The following is a 20,587-nucleotide window of genomic DNA, read 5'->3' on the forward strand; positions in this document are numbered from 1 at the left end:
ACCATCAGTTTTACGTAAGTACTGATAAACTAAAGTATGGCTGTAACTTGTATTTAGGTAATTTTTTAAAGGTTTCCTTAGTTGTAAGTTGAAGTTATTCCTCTTAATTTCTGTTAAATAAAACTATTTAGGTAGGTATAAATAACCTCTGTAAGTAGTGACATCTATGGCAGTAATGAAATGAAATTATGATCTTCTATTACACTCGCGATCAATGAATAAGTTCCACTCATAATAGCACTAAATTAATCCCAAACGGAAAATGAAAGCTTAATGACGCCGTCGGCAATACTCAAGTACATAAATTAACAGAATTATTACCAACAAAAATCATAAATACCTACTGTGTTAAAATTTTAAATTAGGTTAGTGTGTTAAAAAATTCGAGCTTTTGGGCGGCGGAATTTTGCTCAGAGTGTTTTTCTTTACATAAGCTGCCGCTAGTATACCTACATAATAATTATTATCGTGGCATTTTTCAAAATCATATCCTCTAGGCCAGGCCGTAGAAACGTAGTTATGAAATATATTATGCTAAAAAAAAATAAAAAAAATTAACTCACTACTTCTTGGATAAACAGTTGAAAAAATTATAATCCGTTTATACATAGTAATCTATGATTATAATAAGTCGAAATAATATAATAATAATAATAATAAAAATGAAAATGGAAAATCGTCGGTTGGTGTCACATTTCATATAGATTAATGTTGTCAAACGGGCCTCTACGTGTTGGCTTCGGCCCCATGCACGCCTTCCAAATGTCCGGGACCCCATGGTCCCGTGATGGTAAAGACACAACATAATAATAATAATAATAAAAACGTTTATTTATGAAAAGTTACAATAATTGGCCTTATAATATTACATTGTAAAATATTTTATTTCAGATAGGTTTAGTGAGGAATAAGGACATCGTTATCCAAACTAGGGTAACCTGTATTTTGGGCACAACATCCTGTATCCCCTACTTTTGGGAGTATCAGATTATTATCGACTTTTTGTCACAATCTTATTACGATCACTCGATTTTACATTATCGATAACTGTTTGACAATCGATAGTCGCTACGTTCATACAACACTAAAAAATTTCTTTTTTAAATTGAGTTGTCAAAAGAAATGGCGGCTTTGCTGTTAGAATATCGAAATTATTAAATAATTAACTGAATAACAATCCAAAATGCATATAAAACAGGTAAATAATGTGTCCACTGCCTCAATTCAAATGTATCGATAGTTTTAATGTAGTTTTATAGATGTAGCGTGTGTATTTTTTCAATAATCTAATTGCGTCTCCTTGTTATTGTTTACAGGTCATTATTCAGGGTTTCAAGAGTTATCGTGAACAAATTGTAGTTGAACCTTTCGACAAAAGACACAATGTGGTAGTGGGTCGTAACGGATCTGGAAAAAGTAACTTCTTCTTCGGTAAGCTCTATTCGTTTTTTTGTGGAAAGCGACACTTTGTTTTGCCGCGCTATCAAGCTTGGAAGTGAAACCATACCATACCTTTTGGATTTGTATTGATAGTTTATATGTTATGCACTTACCAACTATTATGAGCACTGAGTTGTAGCAAAAACTCCTACATGAATAGATCTGCTATCATATACGTAAACTACTGGTTTCACAATCAAGAATGTCAAGTTATGCAGACGTAAAGTAAGACATTCAACACTTTGATTCATCATCATGTTCATCTTAGGCAGATTTACTAAAAAAGAAAGAAGGCCATAGTATTCTATGGGTCTTTGCCAGCATCGGGCCAAGATTACTAATTAGGTCTTCCAATATTCTGTCTCTGGGTTTCACTTGCCTATGTTCATTTTACTGTTGGTTTCTAGCTATACAGTTTGTGTTGAGCGATGAGTTCTCACATCTGCGGCCGGAGCAGCGGCTGGCCCTCCTCCACGAGGGGACCGGGCCTCGGGTCATATCGGCCTTTGTGGAAATCATATTCGACAACTCAGACAACAGAATACCAGTAAGAAACTTACAATGTTTAATTTATTTACTTGAATGTACCTATTTACATTTATTATAGTATAGTAAAATTTCATAAAATGACATTCCTGCAATCAAAGAAATTTGCTGTTTATGCCTTATAATACATTTTTTTTCTGCAATGATAGTTTATCTAAAACTAAAGCTAAACTGATTATTTTACAGATAGAGAAAGATGAGATCTTTCTCCGGAGAGTTATTGGATCAAAGAAGGATCAGTTCTTCCTCAACAAGAAGGTTGTACCAAGATCGGAAGTCCTCAATCTGCTTGAGAGTGCCGGCCTGTCCAATTCCAACCCTTACTACATTGTCAAACAGGGAAAGGTAAGATTTGAGATTATATTTTTTTAAGCAAGTTAATAGATTTTTATTCAAGATGTTTGATGAAGACTAGTGATATGGTTCCACCTGCAGAGAAATTGTGATAGCCACATGGGCCACATATCACTCTTTCTCTGCTTCTTAGCATGTTGTGACAAACATAGAGCTGGTTTAGTGTTAATCACTGCGGTGAAAGGATTAGCCATGAACTTATTACTGAATAAAAGGTACTAATACTGTACTTTGCTTAGTAACATTTAACCCATATGTTTTGTTACTCTACACTGCACAGGCCACTCACATTTATAAAAGTCCAAATATATTTAATTTAAGTTCTGATGCATCAGATTTGATAGCCACTGTTCTTTATAATCAACATCATAAAAAGCCACAACAGTGGACCAGCGTGTTGGGAAGTAGTCCAAGCATAGGAAGGCAGTTTAGACCTTGGGGAACTAAGGTTCCTTACTACTACTTTTACCTGCACAGAGAATACAATAAAAAGTCTCAATCTCATTATCTAACACCACACATTCTGTGTCACCAGATCAACCAAATGGCGATCGCTCCGGACTCCCAGCGGCTGAAGCTACTACGAGAGGTGGCGGGAACCCGGGTGTACGACGAGCGACGCGAGGAGTCTGTCACTATACTGAAGGAGACTGTTGGGAAGGTGAGTGCAAGTAAAACATTAGATGAACTGGTTTAAAGAAGTTTATGTTTGTAGCAGGAGTGTTAGTTGATGCAGCTAGCTAGAGGCTGCAATTAAATGGAACATATTCGGATAAGATATAAGTTTATGAGCTGAAGGATAGGACCTTAGCTATCTTTGCTTAAACAAACAAAATATACAAAATATTTATAGCAATGCAAAATACAATATAGTATATTTAATTTTTACCAGTCCATGACAAACTTTTTTGTGGTATTCACTAAAACTAACCCACCTCTTCACACGTAGGTGGAGAAAATCAACGAGTTCCTCCAGACCATAGAGGAGCGGCTGAAGACACTAGAGGAAGAGAAGGAAGAGTTGAAGGAGTATCAGAAGTGGGACCGCGCGCGGCGCGTGCTTGAGTTCATTATACACGATACCGAGCACAGGGAGAATAAGAGGAAACTTGACGAGGTAATATAATGAAATTGCTTCATCGTCTTTTTTGCAGTAAAAATAGCTTAATGGTGATATTAAAAACAGTCTCAATTTGATTAATATAATTATACTGAAAAGTTTTGTAGAAAATCCATGAATAGTCTTTTTGTCTAAAAACAGTCTCAATTTGATTAATATAATTATACTGAAAAGTTTTGTAGAAAATCCATGAATAGTCTTTTTGTCTAATTTATTCTTCGTCAGTTATTTTGCATTTGAGGGCCTACTCAGACGCAGAGTTATAGTGGTGTAACATCCTAACTAATATTATAAATGCGAAAGTAACTGTGTCTGTCTGTCTGTCTGTTACTCTTTCACGCCAAAACTACTGAACGGATTTGAATGAAATTTGGTATACATACGGTCTAGACCCTGGGAAAGAACATAGGCTACTTTTTATCCCGGATTTCCCACGGGAAAACTTTTTAAGGCGAAGCGAAGCGCGGGAACAGCTAGTACATTATATGGAATAGTGGGACCGAAGTATACCACTACAACTCTGCGGTTTGACTAGGCATTTAAGCATGGGCTTATACATTATCAGGCTGATGGACGTACTGTTGCAAATCGTTTCAAACTTTAATTCTTTAATCTATGATTCTCTCCCACAGCTAGAGAAGATGCGCGCCAACAGCGGCAAGGAGCAGCAGCACTACGCGGACATGGTGCGCGAGGCGCAGGACCACGTGCGCGAGGCCAACAGGTACGTCATCATCATCATCATCATCATCATCATCATCATCATCATCATCATCAACAGCAGTTTCAGGGTCAATGGAACAAGCAAAAGAGCTTGATTCATAGGCCAACCCAGCGTAAACATTTTAATTTTTTTCCGTTTCTAATCTAAACATCTATTACAGAAAACTGAAAGAGGCAAGGAAAGACGTGGCGGCGGCTCGAGAGGAGAAGGACATCCTGTCCACGGAACAACAGCAGCTGTTGAGAGAGAAGACCAAGTTGGAACTCGGGATCAAGGATCTTACTGACGATGTGGACGGGGATAATAAGTCTAAGGTTAGTGTGTGGGTTAAATAAAATGTGCCACTTCTAAGTGGGAGTAAAAATTTACTGACATTGATAGTTGTGCTTAGGATTGTAAATTAAAATGGTTATTAGACAAAATCTTGTTTTGAGGTTTACAAAAAGCTTCCCCGAATGACGCATCGCCTGTTCTGTATAAGACCGGCCCACGCTGTGTCAGTGATTGTTGATAATATTACAGGCCAATCCTTTAAAGACGACGCTAACAAATGTAGCTTTTTATTTCAATGGCAAATCAATAAGCTGAAAAAAAATGTACTTACAGAATAAATAAATGACTAAATAACGGTTTGTTATGAAGTAGCCCTGAATGTTACCTACCTATCTAAATGCATATTAAAATCACCAATAAAACCAAACAGGAAAGAGCAGAGGCAGAGCTCGACCGTCTCCGCCAGCAGATCTCCGAGAAAGAACGCGAGCTCGAAGAGTTGAAGCCGAAGTACGAAGAGATGAAGTCTCGTGAGGAAGAATGTACTCGGGCATTAGCACTGAACCACCAGAAGAGGCAGGAGTTGTATGCGAAGCAGGGACGAGGGACACAGTTCACTTCCAAGCAGGATAGGGATCGGTGGATTGAGAAGGAACTCAAGTGAGTATGCACTAGGGCATGCAATACCGGAACTATTTTCAATACCGGTATTGAGTTCCGGATTGTAATAGATTTTGTAATAGATTTTTACGAGAATTGAGTATTAGAGTTTAAATTTTAAAATAAATTATTATTTTTACATCCAGTGTCTGTTTACGCATGGACAACAGTAGATATCAAACGGCCGAAAACTGCAGCAAACGGTTGGAAACAAGTGCACTTTCACAGTACATAGGAATACTATATCTTAATCGCTTTATTATAGCCTAAAAAAGTCCGATTCCGGTATTACTTCAATACCGGTATTAACTTTCAATACCGGTATTGAAAAAAGCGTGATTTTTGTCCCTGATACCGGTATTACGAATACCGGTATTGCGGTATTGCATGCCCTAGTATGCACATCTATCATAATCAGCCAATCAATGCTCATTGTTGTACATGTACGTACATCGTACATGATATTGATTTTAAACCGGGACAGCATAGTTACATTTTCCCGATGGTTACATACATGAAAAGTAGATAACGTAACGAATAACGCAACGATGGGCATTAAACCTCATTGCAAACAATATACCATAACCATTAAATACCTAACAATAATTGCGTGTTGATTAGCAATATTTATTTTTATAATAAAGTAATAGCGAAATCACCCAAGAAACCAATTTTGTAGAGTCCTTAAACTCAACAACGAATTTTACAAAATCAACACTTAATTTTGTCCCACAGGTCGCTAAACAAGCAGATAAAAGACAAGAAAGACCACGAGACAAAACTCCGCGATGACTTGAAGCGAGACGCCTCTAAACTGACGGAGCTCGAGAAGAGAATAGAAGAGACTACATTAGAGATGGAGAGACAGAGAGTCGCTATCGATGAACACAACAAGCAGTATTACGAGTGCAAAAAGAAGAAAGACCAGGAGCAGAGCGCTAGGAAGTGAGTAGTTTTAGTCGTAACTATGTATATGTAAAAAGGCTTGTTCACATTATGTCAGAGGCGCAGAAGTCGTTGTATTTTATACAACAATGCGTTTAGTGGAAGTAAAATACCTTAGAGCTTAGATTACTCTTGGAGTGACTTTAGCACCGAGGCCCATCATAATGTGCTTACTCCATAACATACATATTATACTCTGTCCATTGTATTATTGGTTTTTTGACATTCGAAATCCCATACATATTTGATGACTGCAAAGGAAAACCAACTTTACTTACCAGATATAAGGAAACGTCAAAAATGCAATAACGTAGTGGAAGCTCTATATCACATTGATCTAATGTATTCCTTTGCTAGGAGGGCTAACAGTGTTATGTACCATTAAAACCTCGCTATATGTTTTGTAAATACAAAAAATACTTAATATTTATATGATGTGTAATATCTTTTCTAGTGAACTGTGGCGTAAGGAGACCTCGCTGACACAAAACTTGTCCTCCCTGAAGGAAGATCTGGCCAAGGCCGACCAAGCACTTCGCTCCATGGCCGGAAAGGTACTATATTAATGGAGTAAAAAAAATTACAACAGGAGATAAAAAATGTATTGCTGTCAGTTTGTCATTACCCAAAATGTTTTCCACTGCTGCATATAGGGCTCTGTAGGAGGTGGCCTTCATTATCATTATTCAAAACCCATTTCCTTACACCTTGCATTTGTTTACACCTTGTAAATTACACCTCACCAACATGTAACAACCCCTCTTCTTCTCCAGCCTATCCTGAACGGGCGCGACAGTGTGCGCAAAGTGCTAGAGACGTTCCAAGAGCGCGGCGGCGACTGGGGCAAGATCGCCACGCAGTACTACGGACCTGTGATTGAGAACTTCACGTGCGACAAGACCATCTATACCGCTGTCGAGGTGAGAACTTAAGATGAAAATCAGTTGTTTTAAATTGTTACAGGTTTTTTGTTTCATATAATATTATCATACCTACCTCTCCTCGCTAAAAAATAGCACGATGTTTTTTTATAAATACGTAGTCATTCATAAATAAAAATGCTCACGACTATAATCCCAAAAGGTGTAGTCAGAGGTGACTCACAAGCGAGTCACCTGATTTTCACTGTACATTTGTACTCACGTGGGTAGGTCGCGAGCCAGCCGAACATAATAACTCACTCAAACACACTCAACATAATAGCACATAGATTGCAATCTGCTTTGTATCTGAGTTCATTTATGCAAAATGACGCCCGAAAGCCGGGATTCTCATTTCGTTTCTCTCTGTTTACTTTATCAACTGTTTTTATTCCTACAGGTAACAGCCGGCAACCGTCTCTTCCATCACATAGTGGAATCAGACACAGTAGGCACCAAGATCCTGAAGGAGATGAACCGACAGAGCCTGCCCGGCGAGGTCACCTTCATGCCGCTCAACCGACTGCAAGTCAGGGACATGGTGTATCCTAATGACAATGTGAGTGGTGCTGTTGTTTAGTAGAAATAATGTTGGTGGTCCAATGAGTAGAAGGCACTTTTTAGGTCCCCTTGGAGATTGAATGTATCCAAATCGCGCGATGCGTGATGATGTCTATTGCTAGGACTAGTCCTAGCAAAAATGAAAAATAATGATAAGAGAGGCTTATCATTGGTTTATAGCAGCACGCACAGATGACCGCCATTATATTTGACAGCTTCTGACCGTTATCTTCTAGTTTCCTTTACAAATTTATTCCAATGGACCCTAGCAAAGAGCATGACAACCACAATACTCTGTCCTTAGCCTTCCTCATCCATTCACTACCTATCTAAGGTCGTCCTGCAAGCCAGAGGACGTCAGCCGCTACGCTTGCCTGTATTTGGCCTCTACTCGAGAACTCGTTTACTTACCCCACTAATCACACTGCTAATTAGTGGTGGGAAAAACGGCTACATTTTGATAACACGCTACAGACGCTATGTTACACATTTATAGCAGGTTATTTAATCCGCTACGTTATAACGATATTGAAGAGCAAAAAAAAAATTGATGAAAAAAAAAATTGATGAAAAAAAAAATTTATGAAAAAAAAAATTGATGAAAAAAAAAATTGATGAAAAAACCAATGAACTTTCCTTCATACTTTACAGGCTTAGGACTGTCTATAATGGCACATCACTGTTTCCATAATGGCACATCACTGTTTCTCTTCATTTTTATGAATTATTGTCAAACGTTCTTTAATTGCAATAACTATTTACACAAAACAAAGTAAAGATAGGTAAATTGTCCAGTCAAAGTTCAATCACACACAATCACAAAACATTTAAAATACGAAATTGTCCTCAGAGCCAAATTGTCCGTTAGAAAGTACCTATTTACACTTACACAAACACTATTTATTTTCAATTTTACACTAAACCTAAATAAACACTATACCTATTTTAATACGTTACTATTTAAACTATTTATTATTATGTATATTAACAAATATTTATTTACAGCACGCAAATGCAACAAAACAAACAACGCGATCGTAATTCGTAACGTTGCGCGAGGCACAATTAGCATAGCGGCCACCCGTGGCCGTTGCCAAATCGCGACTGCGGAGCTAATTTCAGCAGATAGCGGAGCGCTATTGCGTAGTGAAGCTTGCAGCTTCGCAGCGTCTCGCTCTCTCACACGCGAGTCGCGCGACGTTGCACCGTTGAGAGAGCGAGACGCTACAAAGCAAGTGAATATCGCCTGCGCGGTTATCGCGCGCCACGTCTCGCGGCTGCGAGAAATAGCGGAGCCGCTCCGCTATTTCTAGCAGTAGCGTCGTGGCAACGGCCGCGGGCAGACGCTGTCCAATTTTGCGAGCTAAGATCGCGAGGGCGCGTCGCGTTATAATTATAGCAGCATTTGCGCGTTCATAAAGCGAATGCTATTCGTTGCGAGCAAATCACTTGCTATGTTTTTTAGCTATATGTTATATTAACCTCCACTACTGCTAATTTACCTCTATCTTTCTAATAAACTCTTATGGCAATCTCTACCCCCACAGAACGCAATAGCCATGGTACAGAAGCTCAAATACGACCAGAAGTACGCTAAAGCTATGAAGTACATATTCGGCAAGACGCTCATCTGCCGGAACCTGGAGTGCGCCACGGAGCTGGGCAAGCAGTTCCACCTCGACTGCGTCACGTTGGAGGGTGATCAGGTAAGCTGATTTTGATAAAATATGGCTCAGAACACATGGGGTAACATTACCTATGCCTATGATTCGAAAAAAACAAATCGAAAATCGGTTCAACGGTTTGGGAGCTACGCTACATCAGACAGATACACACACACATATAGGCAGTCTTGTTTGACTTATAGCTCCCCTATTTTTCGCCGGCGGATAAAAAGGGGGGTAAAGTAAGTCGAAAGGGGGTAACTCAGGGGGTATATTAAAGCTATGAAGTAAGTATGAACCTGGAGTGCGCCACGGAGCTGGGCAAGCAGTTCCACCTCGACTGTGTCACGTTAGAGGGGGACCAGGTATGTTACAAATACGTCATCATCATCATCAGCCAATAATCATCCACTGCTGAACATAGGCCTCTCCCAAGGAGCGCCACAACACTTCGTCCTCAGCCATCCTCGTTCGTTATAAATACGTACAGAAAATTAATACATAAGTACAGGGTGAGTAGTTTTCAGAGCCAGAAAGGACTCAGACTTAGCACGTTGTTCTAAACAACTTTTGTTCTACGTCTTTTTGATAATACATCAATGCAGCAATGCATCTTCATCATCATTCTAGCCACTATCAGCTCCATGTCAAGGATTTCGGTCTAGCAGTCTGGAGGGTAGGTACTCTTTTCCATATTGCTTAGCGGCGTGGACTGAGGTGTATCCTCTTATCGTCAGATCCGCTATCTAATACAGTGTACTATTACGGATAGCTTTATTTTATATACTCCACAATAAATAACCAAACCTTAATCCTACAGGTATCCTCAAAAGGTTCGCTGACCGGTGGTTACTTCAACCAGTCGCGGTCTCGTCTAGAAATGCAGAAGACCCGTTCAGAACTGATGGAACAAATGACGACACTGGAGAAGGAACTCAACACGTTACGACAAGAGCTGAACAAGACTGAGACGAGCATAAATAGCATCGTGTCTGAGATGCAGAGGACTGAGACGAAACAGGGGAAAGCTAAGTATGTTGTAATGAGTCGTTTTTTTCTACTTGTAGGCACCTAAACTCGTATTGGGCACGCATTGAATGCGCAAACCGTAATTAACATTTACGAGATTTTATCTCAGCGTTAGTCTGTATTAAATCATCATCATCAGCCAACGATGATAGACCTGTCTGAAGAAACTCTAGAGCAGCACAACACTCTTTTGTCGCATATCCTCTAAGCATTTTTAATTGCATTTAAAGATTGTATTTCCCCCGCAAACTACTTAATTAACAAGCTAAATATACCACTCTACTATTGACCCTGCTATAAAATTAACCAGACCCTGTTAACCTATACCATCTAATCCTCAGGGACATATTCGACAAAGTGAAAGCGGACATCAGACTGATGAAAGAGGAGCTCGCCTCAATAGAACGCTTCCGCGGTCCCAAGGAGAGGTCACTCGCGCAGTGCCGGTCCAGCCTCGAGGCCATGCAGGCCACCAAGGAGGGGCTAGAGTCCGAGCTGCATCAGGTATGTACATCATCATCATCATACAAACAAACAAGCAAACAAGTAACTCTAGTCAAAGCTGCGTCATAACATAATTACGACATGTTTTCTTGTCTAAAACATTGTTAGCACATGTTTATTTGCTGGACACTTCCACAATCAATTCAGTAGGTTGGCTCTTGTCAGCACCCCATATTTTCCATTCCTGTGCTGCCATTAATAAGCCACTGCCTCCGAAATATAGTTGATATAATTTCAACATCACCATCAGCCTGTTATCCTCCAATGCTGAACATATTCGTCTCTAAAGGAGGGCCTTAACACTCTGTTCGGCCTACCTCATCGAGCCACTGCTGCACTGGTACAATACTAATTAAACAACTTAAATTACCAGGAACTAATGGAGCAGCTATCCATGGCGGACCAAGGCAAGGTGGACGAGCTGAACGACGCGATCCGCCGCCTCACGCAGGAGAACAAGGAGGCCTTCAGCGCCAGAATGAACCTCGAGGCTACGAAGAACAAGCTGGAGAATCTGTTGACTAATAACCTTATTCGGTAAGTGTATAGTATTCAGTCTATTATGAGGCTTGAATGAACGTAAGGCTACTAAGAATAAGCTGGAGAAACTGTTGACTAATAATATTATACGGTAAGTGTGTAGTAATCAGTCTATAATGAGGCTAGAATGAAAGAATGAACCTTTAGGCCACTAAGAATAAGATGAAGAATCTGTTGACTCTTAATCTTATTCGGTAAGTGTGTAGTACCCAGTTTATAATGAGCTAGAATAAAAGAAGGAATCTAGGCTACTAATGTCTAAGAATAAGCTCGAGAATCTGTTGACTAACAATCTTATTCGAGAAAGTCTATTACGACGCTAAGGTGTTTTGGGTTAGGGGCGTTAGGGTAAGAATGAAACGTGAGGCCATCATGAGCATATTCTAAAAGTGTGTGTAAATCCCGTAGGTAAAACGCAATCTATAACTAACTTTAGAGTGACTATATTGACCACCAGTAATCATACTTACGGCGTGTCGGTCACCCCACAACCCGTTGGTCTGATGATCTGCGGAAGGTAGCGGGAAGCCGCTGGATGCAGATGGCGGGTGACCGTTTGGGATGGCGATCGTTAGGAGAGGCCTATGTCCAACAGTGGACTATAGAAGGCTGAGAGAGAGAATCATACTTATAGAATGCCCTTTTGCAGTGTTAACTTTTGATATTGCATCAAATAAAAACATATCTAAATTATGTCTTCCCCATTTTCACCTGTTCCAATACCAGAATTCTATCAAAGTCTACCATTGCAAAAACCAACCATTATTTCCACAGGCGTAAAGACGAATTAGTCCAAGCTCTGCAAGAGATATCCGTAGAAGATCGCAAGCGTCGCCTCTCCAATAGCAAGTCGGAGTTAGCGGCCGCTGAGAAACGCATCAGGCAGATTAACAAAGAACTAGAGGAAGTAGAGAAGAAAGTGCAAGCCGCCGTCAAGAATGAGAAGGCTTTGAAGTTGGAGCTGGATAAGTGGCGGAATAAGGTAAGAAATTGAATGATATCTCGCAATACGCATCACATATTAATAATGAAAAAAAAAACCAGTGTAATTAAAATGTTACTAGTAAAAAGTTATTATGACAAACTCCATAATTTTCGACAGCTTTTCACTTACAATTCCGAGATAAAGCGTTTCAACAGGTTGAGTCCAGTATTCCTACATCTTACTAGCTACTGAAAAAAACATTTTACTTTATTTTACTTGTACATATACTTACTTTTTACTGTATTTTTCGACATCTGCAAAATTTTTCACTACCTGGCAAAAACCTCCAATTTATTCCTCTCATCCCGATCCCATAATGTAATATAATATTGTACTGTATATTATAGGAAAAAGAAGCCCAAGACAAGATGGAGGAAGACGCCAAGGGTCTCGAGAAGATGGCGTCCAAAGAAGTGTTGCTCCAAGAGAAGATCCAAGAGTCGCTGGATAAGATCGCGGCTCTGGGGACCCTGCCCAACGCGCCAGAGCTGCACTCTAAGTACCAGAAGATGTCGCTTAAACAGGTGTGTGATTAGAATTTTTTAAATTTAAAAACCAGTTATTAAGTTTACACTGCACCAATTTCATTATGAATGTCTAATCTCGTTTAATTTTGTTAAAATTGTTCCAAAGTAACATTCTTATAACATTATTTTGTACTCTTGGCCAGATAGTGTTTTTTACAGATATTACATACAATAATTTAAAATAAACAAGATGATTATGCATTTCTACGGATTGCAAGATTTATGAATCTAGATATTTGTCTATTTAAAAGTGCTTTCAATATAATTTACATTATTTCCTGTAGCTTTTCAAAGAGTTGGAGAAGGCCAATCAGCACTTGAAGAAGTACAACCACGTGAACAAGAAGGCCCTGGACCAGTTTATCAGCTTCTCCGAACAGAAGGAGAAACTTTACAAGAGGAAGGAAGAACTAGATGTGGGGTAAGCATTGGCATTTTATTTATCATTTATCATATTACATTAACTTTGTATAATAATTATTACGGATGCTGCTGGTAAGCTGATGTAGAGGTTACGAAGAATTATAAACTTGGTATTTCTCGTGTAGGCTTTATTTACAAAAGTGAAGTATATCATACTGTCATATTATAAAATCTTCTTAAATCACTGTGCCTCAGCCACAGAATAATAACTAGTACCCCTCAGCATAAGGCGACGCGTCGTAAACAATAATATTGCACAAAATATATTTAGTAATGCAAGTGTTGCAATGCACATTCAGTATTTAAAATATGTGCTTCTGAGATCGTCTGATTTGAGTGATAATTTTATAGTAAATTTTATGCTTCGCTTGACTAGCGTACAAGAAGTCTAGATGACTGTAATCATCCAGCATTTTGTAATCAAACACATTGGGAAGCTTAGTCTTCAGTTGATTTACATCTGTAGGGTCCGAAAGCCAGTCGTTGCCTCCCGCAAACATAGACACCGGGACACTGACTTGGCTCAAGTCGTAATCTGGAGGCGTAGGAGAGTTGTAGTATTCCATATTCTTCTTTTCACCGAAATCGTATCGACAGAACCTTCCGTTTAGCACCAACTGTCCGTAGTGGACGAATTGGTGAGCTGAAGACCCAGTGGGCATATGCCCTAATATGACGGGCAACATTGATGCGTTGATATTCTTTGTAGACCCAGTTATCATAAACAGCGTATTCTCACACCGATTGTCGTACAAACTGCACATCATCGATAGCACTTCGTTAAACAACCCTTTGTTTAATGAGAAAGTGTTCAAAGTAGACAACAGAGAGCCCAGGATTTTGTATGCCGGTGAAAACATCCGGACTAAAGGGCTCTTAGCGTTTTTCATCCATGCGACCGGGGCTAGAGCAAACATCATGGATACCTTACGGTTGTATTCGGGTTTCAAAGATGTCATCACGAAAAACGCGGTCGTTCCTTGCGAATGCCCAACGTAGTACAACTTTTCCTTCTCTGTAACGTTCAGTATATGGTCGATCATGGCCGGTAAGTCAAATAAGCCGATTTCTTCCCACGTCAATTCCCAGAATTCTGACTGCTTGCTCGTTAGTTCCTTGTGCTGTAAGCTGTATTTGTTGCCTCTAGCGTTGCCCATCCACACGTCGAAACCTTCGTCGGCTAAAATGAAAGCCAAAGCTTGATCCTTGCCCTGAAGGACCCAGCTATCAGCTGAGTCCATAATTCCATGCATCAGCAACACGACTTTTCCATTGCGTGTCGTATTTTCCACAGTCAACACTCTTTGCACAGTCAACATGTATCCGTCTTCAGTCGTGACTGTGTGTTCTTCAACTTCGTATCCGTATTTCTCACATATTTCCGTGGCGTTCAGAAACGTATCTATGGAAGTAGGCCCCGTAGGATCATTCTCCCCTAACTCAGACTGCATGCTTGATATGAATGTTTCGAACACTTGTCCTAGGCTGGACATCACTGAACCCAGATTCGTCACATTTGATAGGAAAGAGAATATTCCACTTGGCTCTTCTGTGCTCGATTCGATATTTCGAGGTAATTCTTGCATTGAAATTACCGGCTGTGTATGAATTTGGGATATACACAGATGGTATAAAACCATAATAAGGACTAGTGACTTCATTTTGAATACACTGCACTTTTCACTTCCGCACACTATCACAATAATAATATAAACAGTGAATTAAGTGTAACCAATTTGCGGTTTTTATAGTTTTAAAGTTTCATTCACACCATTAACACAGTTTCGACGGTGTCATTACATTAATTGTAATCTTGACCCATAATCATCGATATAAATATAGAACTCCGAATTATAATGATTAGGATTCCCTTTGGTAATTAGTTTTACCATTACGAAGCGTTAGTCACTCATTGAGTCTGTCTAGCAATAGTTATGCATTTTTCTCTCACTTTACTAGACTAGTGTCGTCACTGTGTTATGTTTATCAGTTTAGTCTGTTACTTTTCTGTAAGATTTTCCTAAAAGCACGTACTGTTTATTCGATCGCTCTGTTGTTATGAAATCTGAGCGATCTCACGTCTGCTGGACGACAGTGTTATGTTTTTAAATCTTCATTCATTCTATAGCGGAAATCACAATTCATAATAAAGAACCGCCGATGGTATTACTTTTTAATCATAGGTATATTTTATAGTATATAGACTCTATATACTCACTATTATTGGACCGTTTTCTTAATACTTACCAGAAATACATTAGGTATTTATCTCAATCTGTATTTTTTGTATGAGACTAGCTAGGAATATGTATGATATATGTAATTTCTGATACAAAGCCACAGTCGCTTATGACCCAAATCAAGTGTGTAGTTTGATAATTCGTCAAGCTCTTGCAATCAATATCGCAGCAGATTCTAGTTGAATTCACGAATTAACTTTATTCCTCTAATATTATAAACGTTAAGGATGGATATTTGTTACTATTTCACTAAAAAATACTGGACCTAGGTATATTTATGAAAGACCATTTTATTCAAGTTGTCACCCAGGATTAATGATTACTTTTTGTCCCGTAATAATTGTTACATATTATTATCACCCAGGATTAATGATTACTTTTTGTCACGGGAAAACCTAGTATTCAAATAATTAAACCCAACATCTTCTCCTCAACAGCGGCGAGAAAATCCGCGAGCTAATAGAAACGCTCGAACACCGCAAGCTCGAAGCGATCCAGTTCACGTTCAAGCAAGTGAGCAAAAACTTCACGGAGGTGTTCAAGAAGCTGGCGCCGCAGGGCCGTGGCTCGCTCGTCATGCGCGTTGCTGATGAAGCTGCTGACATTAACGCCGACGTGAGTCTTGTGCACTATAGTATACAGGGTGTTGCAAAAAGAGAAAATGAAATCAGAATTACAAAATTCGCATTCATTTTCCATAGAAACTTTGTTGGTCACGTGACTTTTTAACTGTGAAGAATGACGTTTTTTTCCACGAATTTTGAAATTCTGATTTTATTTTCGGGCTTAGATATACCATGCTGCACATGTGGATTTCGGCTTAGTATACCATTTTTGCAACACCCTGTAGAGTATATATAGAGTCGCTCGAACAGCAGGTGTTCGTGAAGCTCGCTCGTGATGCGCGTGGCTGATGAAGCTGCTGATATCAACGCCGACGTGAGTCTTGTTCAATACAGTATACAGGGTGTTGCAAAAAGGGTATACGAAGCCGAAACCCAACTCTATTTTTGCGAATTTTGAAATTCTGATTTCATTTTCGGGCTTAGATATACCATGCTGCACATGTGGGTTTCGGCTTAGTATACCATTTTTGCAACACCCTGTAGAGTATATAGAGTCGCTCGAGCAGCAGGTGTTCAAGAAGCTGGCTCGCTCGTCATGCGCATGGCTGATGAAGCTGCTGATATCAACGCCGACGTGAGTCTTGTTCACTACAGTATATAGTGGGATTTTCAATGACGTTTTCGAAAAGCAAAAAAAAGTAGAATAGTACATAAAAAATACAGTTAATGTAAGGCTTATTGCCAAAAGGGATTTCCTTCATCCAACATTTGATGGGTAGGAAAATATGACATTGAAAGTTTAATTCAATTTATAGTCAAATATCTTATAAAAATTTGGCCTTTGGTTATGGCTTATTCTTATTCAACATATCTACAAAATGTGCATGTTCAGAATGGCCCACTAAGTAACCCCTTTCGGCTTACTATAACCACTTTTTTACCAGCCTGTATTATGTAAGGTTACCTGACGACACATAATTAATAAACAACCTTTATTTCCCATCTTCAGCGCGCGAACTCCGACCAATTCACGGGCGTCGGCATCAAGGTCTCCTTCACCGGCGGCGAGGGCGACATGCGCGAGATGAACCAGCTGTCCGGCGGGCAGAAGTCGCTGGTGGCGCTCGCGCTCATCTTCGCCATACAGAAGTGCGACCCGGCGCCCTTCTACCTCTTCGACGAGATCGACCAGGTTTGTGTAGAGTGTATATTAGACTAGAAATATGACTCATTAGAAGGCAGAATGAAGATTACCTACAGTAAAAATATTAAGTCCTGAAAACGGAAGTGGATCCTAACAAATTGTTAAAGACCGTATTTAATCGATGTGTTATATTTATTAGAGGACAAATCCGTTAAAAACCCAATACCAAACGTTATTTTATTTTTTAAATATGTAAATGTAAGTAAATAACTGATAATGATAAAAAGACTTTGCAAAATCGCACTCTTTAATGTCAGGACTTTATAGTTGGACTGTAGTCGTTTAGTGCTTGTCTTTTAGCTCGAAACCAGAACTGTCCAGAACCTATGGTGCCACCATCCGTGCTATGCTGTTAGTGCCTGTTATGGAAGCTAACTAGCTACATACATAAACGAGACGGCATTAAAAGGCAGATCGAATATGTTATGTAGATTAATTATTACTGCAGAATTGCAGATCCGAATATTCTACCGCTTTTGCTAACGACTTCAAGTTACACCCAAGTATCTATGCTATGCTAACTTACCTCATCTCCCCGCAGGCTCTCGACGCGCAGCACCGTAAAGCTATCGCCAACATGATCCACGAGCTATCATCATCCGCTCAGTTCATCACCACGACCTTCCGACCGGAGCTTCTGGAACACGCTCACAAGTTCTACGGAGTCAAGTTCAGGAACAAAGTGTCGCATGTTGAATGCGTCAGCCAAGAGGAGGCCAGGGACTTTGTGGAAGACAGCCAGACTCATGGTTAGGGCTGGTATTTTGGTGACTTCAATACAGAGGGTCTAGTACAGGTTTCATAGTTTGTCAAAAACTATAGAAGTTTACGTTTTCTCGCATACAAAGCGTCTCTAGCGGAAACTATCATGAAACTTTTGCCAGATGATGTATGCAGATGACAGGAGAAAACGTAAACTTTTTTCGTTTTCGTAAATAGCAAAACTCGTACTAGATGCTCAGACACCGCCTGAGCATAGGATTGGAGATTGGGGCTCGGTTAGTTTTGTAATTGACTTTATATTTTTATTTAGTGATTGTATTTTTATTTATTTTATACAAGACATTTGTAATGTTCGTTTCGATTATTCCCAACGGGCTTGGTTGGATGATTGACGTAAATGATAAATTCTGGATTTCGAATCGCTTTCCATTTGATTATTTTATATGAAATTTATGTTAGTCGTCCTATTTTTAGATTTTGCTACACTATCTTGTTAGGTTGTAAGTGATAGCTATAAAATATGGTAGTTTTCATTATGTTCATATATTTTGACGTGCTTTATTGAAAACAACTGTTTTTTCAAGCCTAAATAGAAAAATAACCCTGTCACCCTTGCATCACTACGTTAGTTTGAAATAATTGTTATTTTAGTATGTAAGTGATGTTTGGGTGAGTAAAATATCTTGACTTAGTTACTAAATATTTTAACAGTAAGTTATATACTGTGTAAACTCCGTTCAGCGACTACAACAAGCTTCTATAAAGTCAAAATTACTTTGATTGCTTTATATGGTAAAGCAATGCGAATAGCGCGTCACAACACTCACAACATAGTAAAATAAAATTATTGTCAAGTAGAAAAGAGCACTGTATATGGCTGTTGTTGTTTTTATTGTATTAACAGATGTATGTAGTTAGTAAATTGTACTAGTAGTCACTGACCACTGTATTAGAAAAAATATGCATATTGTGATTTTCTTCTCTTTATAAACCACTCTACATAATTACAAATTTAGTAAGTAATTTAAGTAGATAAAAGCGCCGCTGTATGGAGGTTACACTGTATAATAAAAGATTCCCTTTTTATTAAAAATTTGTTTTCATTCCTAGTCTCCTTCCTAAAAATATGGTGAAACGTGGATATACAGGTTAATAAGTAAAAATAGTTATTAGAGGAAATGTAGATTTTATTTACAAAATGATTTTTCAATATTCACTGGTATTGTCTCTGAAAACGATTGGTTTTTTGATTCGGTACATGCGCTGATATTTTTCGTTGAAATACACTATGCTCCACAATTTTTATATCTGAATTTCAATGGGACTTTAATTACATTTGAACTACAGTAAACCGAAATTATTAATAAAGATTACACGGTTTTCTAAAGATCCAAGTATCACTCGTTCTCACTAGAAGAATATAAAAATCTACACACTATCAAACAGATATTTCATAGAATGATAATGTTTGTCTCTAAGAAGTCATACTTATTCACCAGCACACAATATAATTACAGCTATGTATTAGAAAAGGCACAGGATGTAGAAAAGTTTGTATTATTGAATACTTTTTGGTTTTACCTAAAGAAGGTCTACAACATTTCTATAGTAAATTAATAATATAGTCGATCTGTAGTACAAATATACTGTAGTTAATATTTACAAAGGTCTCAATCACTGTAAAATGTTTCACACGGTCAGTGTTTAGACTGAGATTCACAGACAGTAACGAATATTACTTATATTTTTATATGCAGTCTGTAAGTCTCAGCCTATGTATCTATAATACTCAAGAGGTCATTTAAATTCGCTATTTCTACTCTACAAGTAGGTAAATCAAATCAACTATTAAGTAAGTAGTAGTCATGTTTAGAAAAAGACTACCTTATCTAAGTAGATTTACTTAAAAACTACCGAGAATAGAACACAGATCGTCAAATCAACGAGTTTGGAAGAATAAACAACACATCAAAATCCCTCGATTTATAACACCATACAAAGTACTTGAGCATACCTTTGTCTTTTACTTATTACTTTCTTTCTAATCCGAACAAATTCATAAAGAAAAACACCAAAACTGAATTAGCTTTGTGAGGTTAGAAAAAAATAACATATTTTTTTGCTAACTCCACAAAACCAAGTCACCTTACCTAACATATAAAAATTCTTAAAAAAACACACACAAACAACACACTACTATAACCTTCTCAGAGGCACAGCGTACGGCGAATTCCAGTCCCTTTCAAACACATCTTGCAACTCTTGTCTGAAGTTATCTTGGGTGACATTTCTGTTATCCGTGTGATGGTCATGTTGGAACACGAAGGCGACTCCCGCAGTCGTGACGAAGTAGTCTCCAGACCAATTGGAAGTGCCGATGTACGCCGTGCGATCTGTCACCATGTATTTGTTGTGGTTCACTCGCCCGTACGGGATCTTGCTTTGGTCCGGCGTTGACGGGACTATGAAGCGCCTCTGGAATAGGAAAAAGGTAGTATTTACGTAATCACTCTATTGCAGGCATTGCAGCAATAGCAGGATTTGGAAGTATTCTCAGATTGATGACCCCAACGTTATATTGACAGTTTTGCACAAATCACTAGTGTTGTACCTAGACCCTAAGGCAGGCCTGTGACAAA

The 20,587-nt window shown here is 38.7% G+C and overlaps 2 protein-coding genes across 5 annotated transcripts in view; one reads left to right on the plus strand and one right to left on the minus strand.

Annotated features, from left to right (window-relative positions):
• Nucleotides 1-1,073: 1,073 nt before the first annotated feature.
• Nucleotides 1,074-19,041, plus strand: LOC105392237 (structural maintenance of chromosomes protein 3). Of its 4 annotated transcripts, none has more exons than XM_048629338.1 (24): nucleotides 1,074-1,198; nucleotides 1,317-1,431; nucleotides 1,848-1,987; nucleotides 2,173-2,331; nucleotides 2,876-3,001; nucleotides 3,290-3,457; nucleotides 4,093-4,184; nucleotides 4,345-4,498; nucleotides 4,888-5,117; nucleotides 5,853-6,062; nucleotides 6,517-6,616; nucleotides 6,836-6,982; nucleotides 7,383-7,541; nucleotides 9,091-9,249; nucleotides 10,028-10,239; nucleotides 10,578-10,740; nucleotides 11,114-11,277; nucleotides 12,055-12,262; nucleotides 12,613-12,789; nucleotides 13,077-13,213; nucleotides 15,893-16,030; nucleotides 16,355-16,394; nucleotides 17,031-17,213; nucleotides 17,767-19,041. In XM_048629338.1, exons 1-24 carry the CDS (start codon nucleotides 1,184-1,186, stop codon nucleotides 17,977-17,979), a joined length of 3,609 nt encoding a protein of 1,202 aa, XP_048485295.1. In that variant the 5' UTR covers nucleotides 1,074-1,183; the 3' UTR covers nucleotides 17,980-19,041. The 4 variants fall into 4 exon arrangements, with proteins under 4 accessions (XP_048485295.1, XP_048485293.1, XP_048485294.1 ...); XM_048629336.1 differs by having other exon boundaries at nucleotides 15,893-16,020; nucleotides 16,345-16,394; XM_048629337.1 differs by having other exon boundaries at nucleotides 15,893-16,017; nucleotides 16,342-16,394.
• A 76-nt stretch (nucleotides 19,042-19,117) lies between these two features.
• LOC105392236 (5'-3' exonuclease PLD3) overlaps nucleotides 19,118-20,587 on the minus strand; it is a 29,412-nt gene continuing 27,942 nt past the window's right edge. Inside the window, exon 11 of the mRNA XM_038113500.2 lies at nucleotides 19,118-20,423. Coding sequence (XP_037969428.2) covers nucleotides 20,145-20,423 — 279 coding nt within the window. The 3' untranslated portion in view covers nucleotides 19,118-20,144. The remainder of the gene's footprint in view (nucleotides 20,424-20,587) is intronic.

The sequence above is a fragment of the Plutella xylostella genome, chromosome 23 (assembly GCF_932276165.1).
Source record: "Plutella xylostella chromosome 23, ilPluXylo3.1, whole genome shotgun sequence".
Classification (NCBI taxonomy): domain Eukaryota; kingdom Metazoa; phylum Arthropoda; class Insecta; order Lepidoptera; family Plutellidae; genus Plutella; species Plutella xylostella.

Coding starts and splice junctions, on each gene's coding strand:
- LOC105392237 (XM_048629339.1), top strand. Junction 4,499..4,887: donor ACGGGGATAATAAGTCTAAG/GTTAGTGTGTGG, acceptor AAAACCAAACAG/GAAAGAGCAGAGGCAGAGCT. Junction 10,240..10,577: donor ACGAAACAGGGGAAAGCTAA/GTATGTTGTAAT, acceptor TCTAATCCTCAG/GGACATATTCGACAAAGTGA.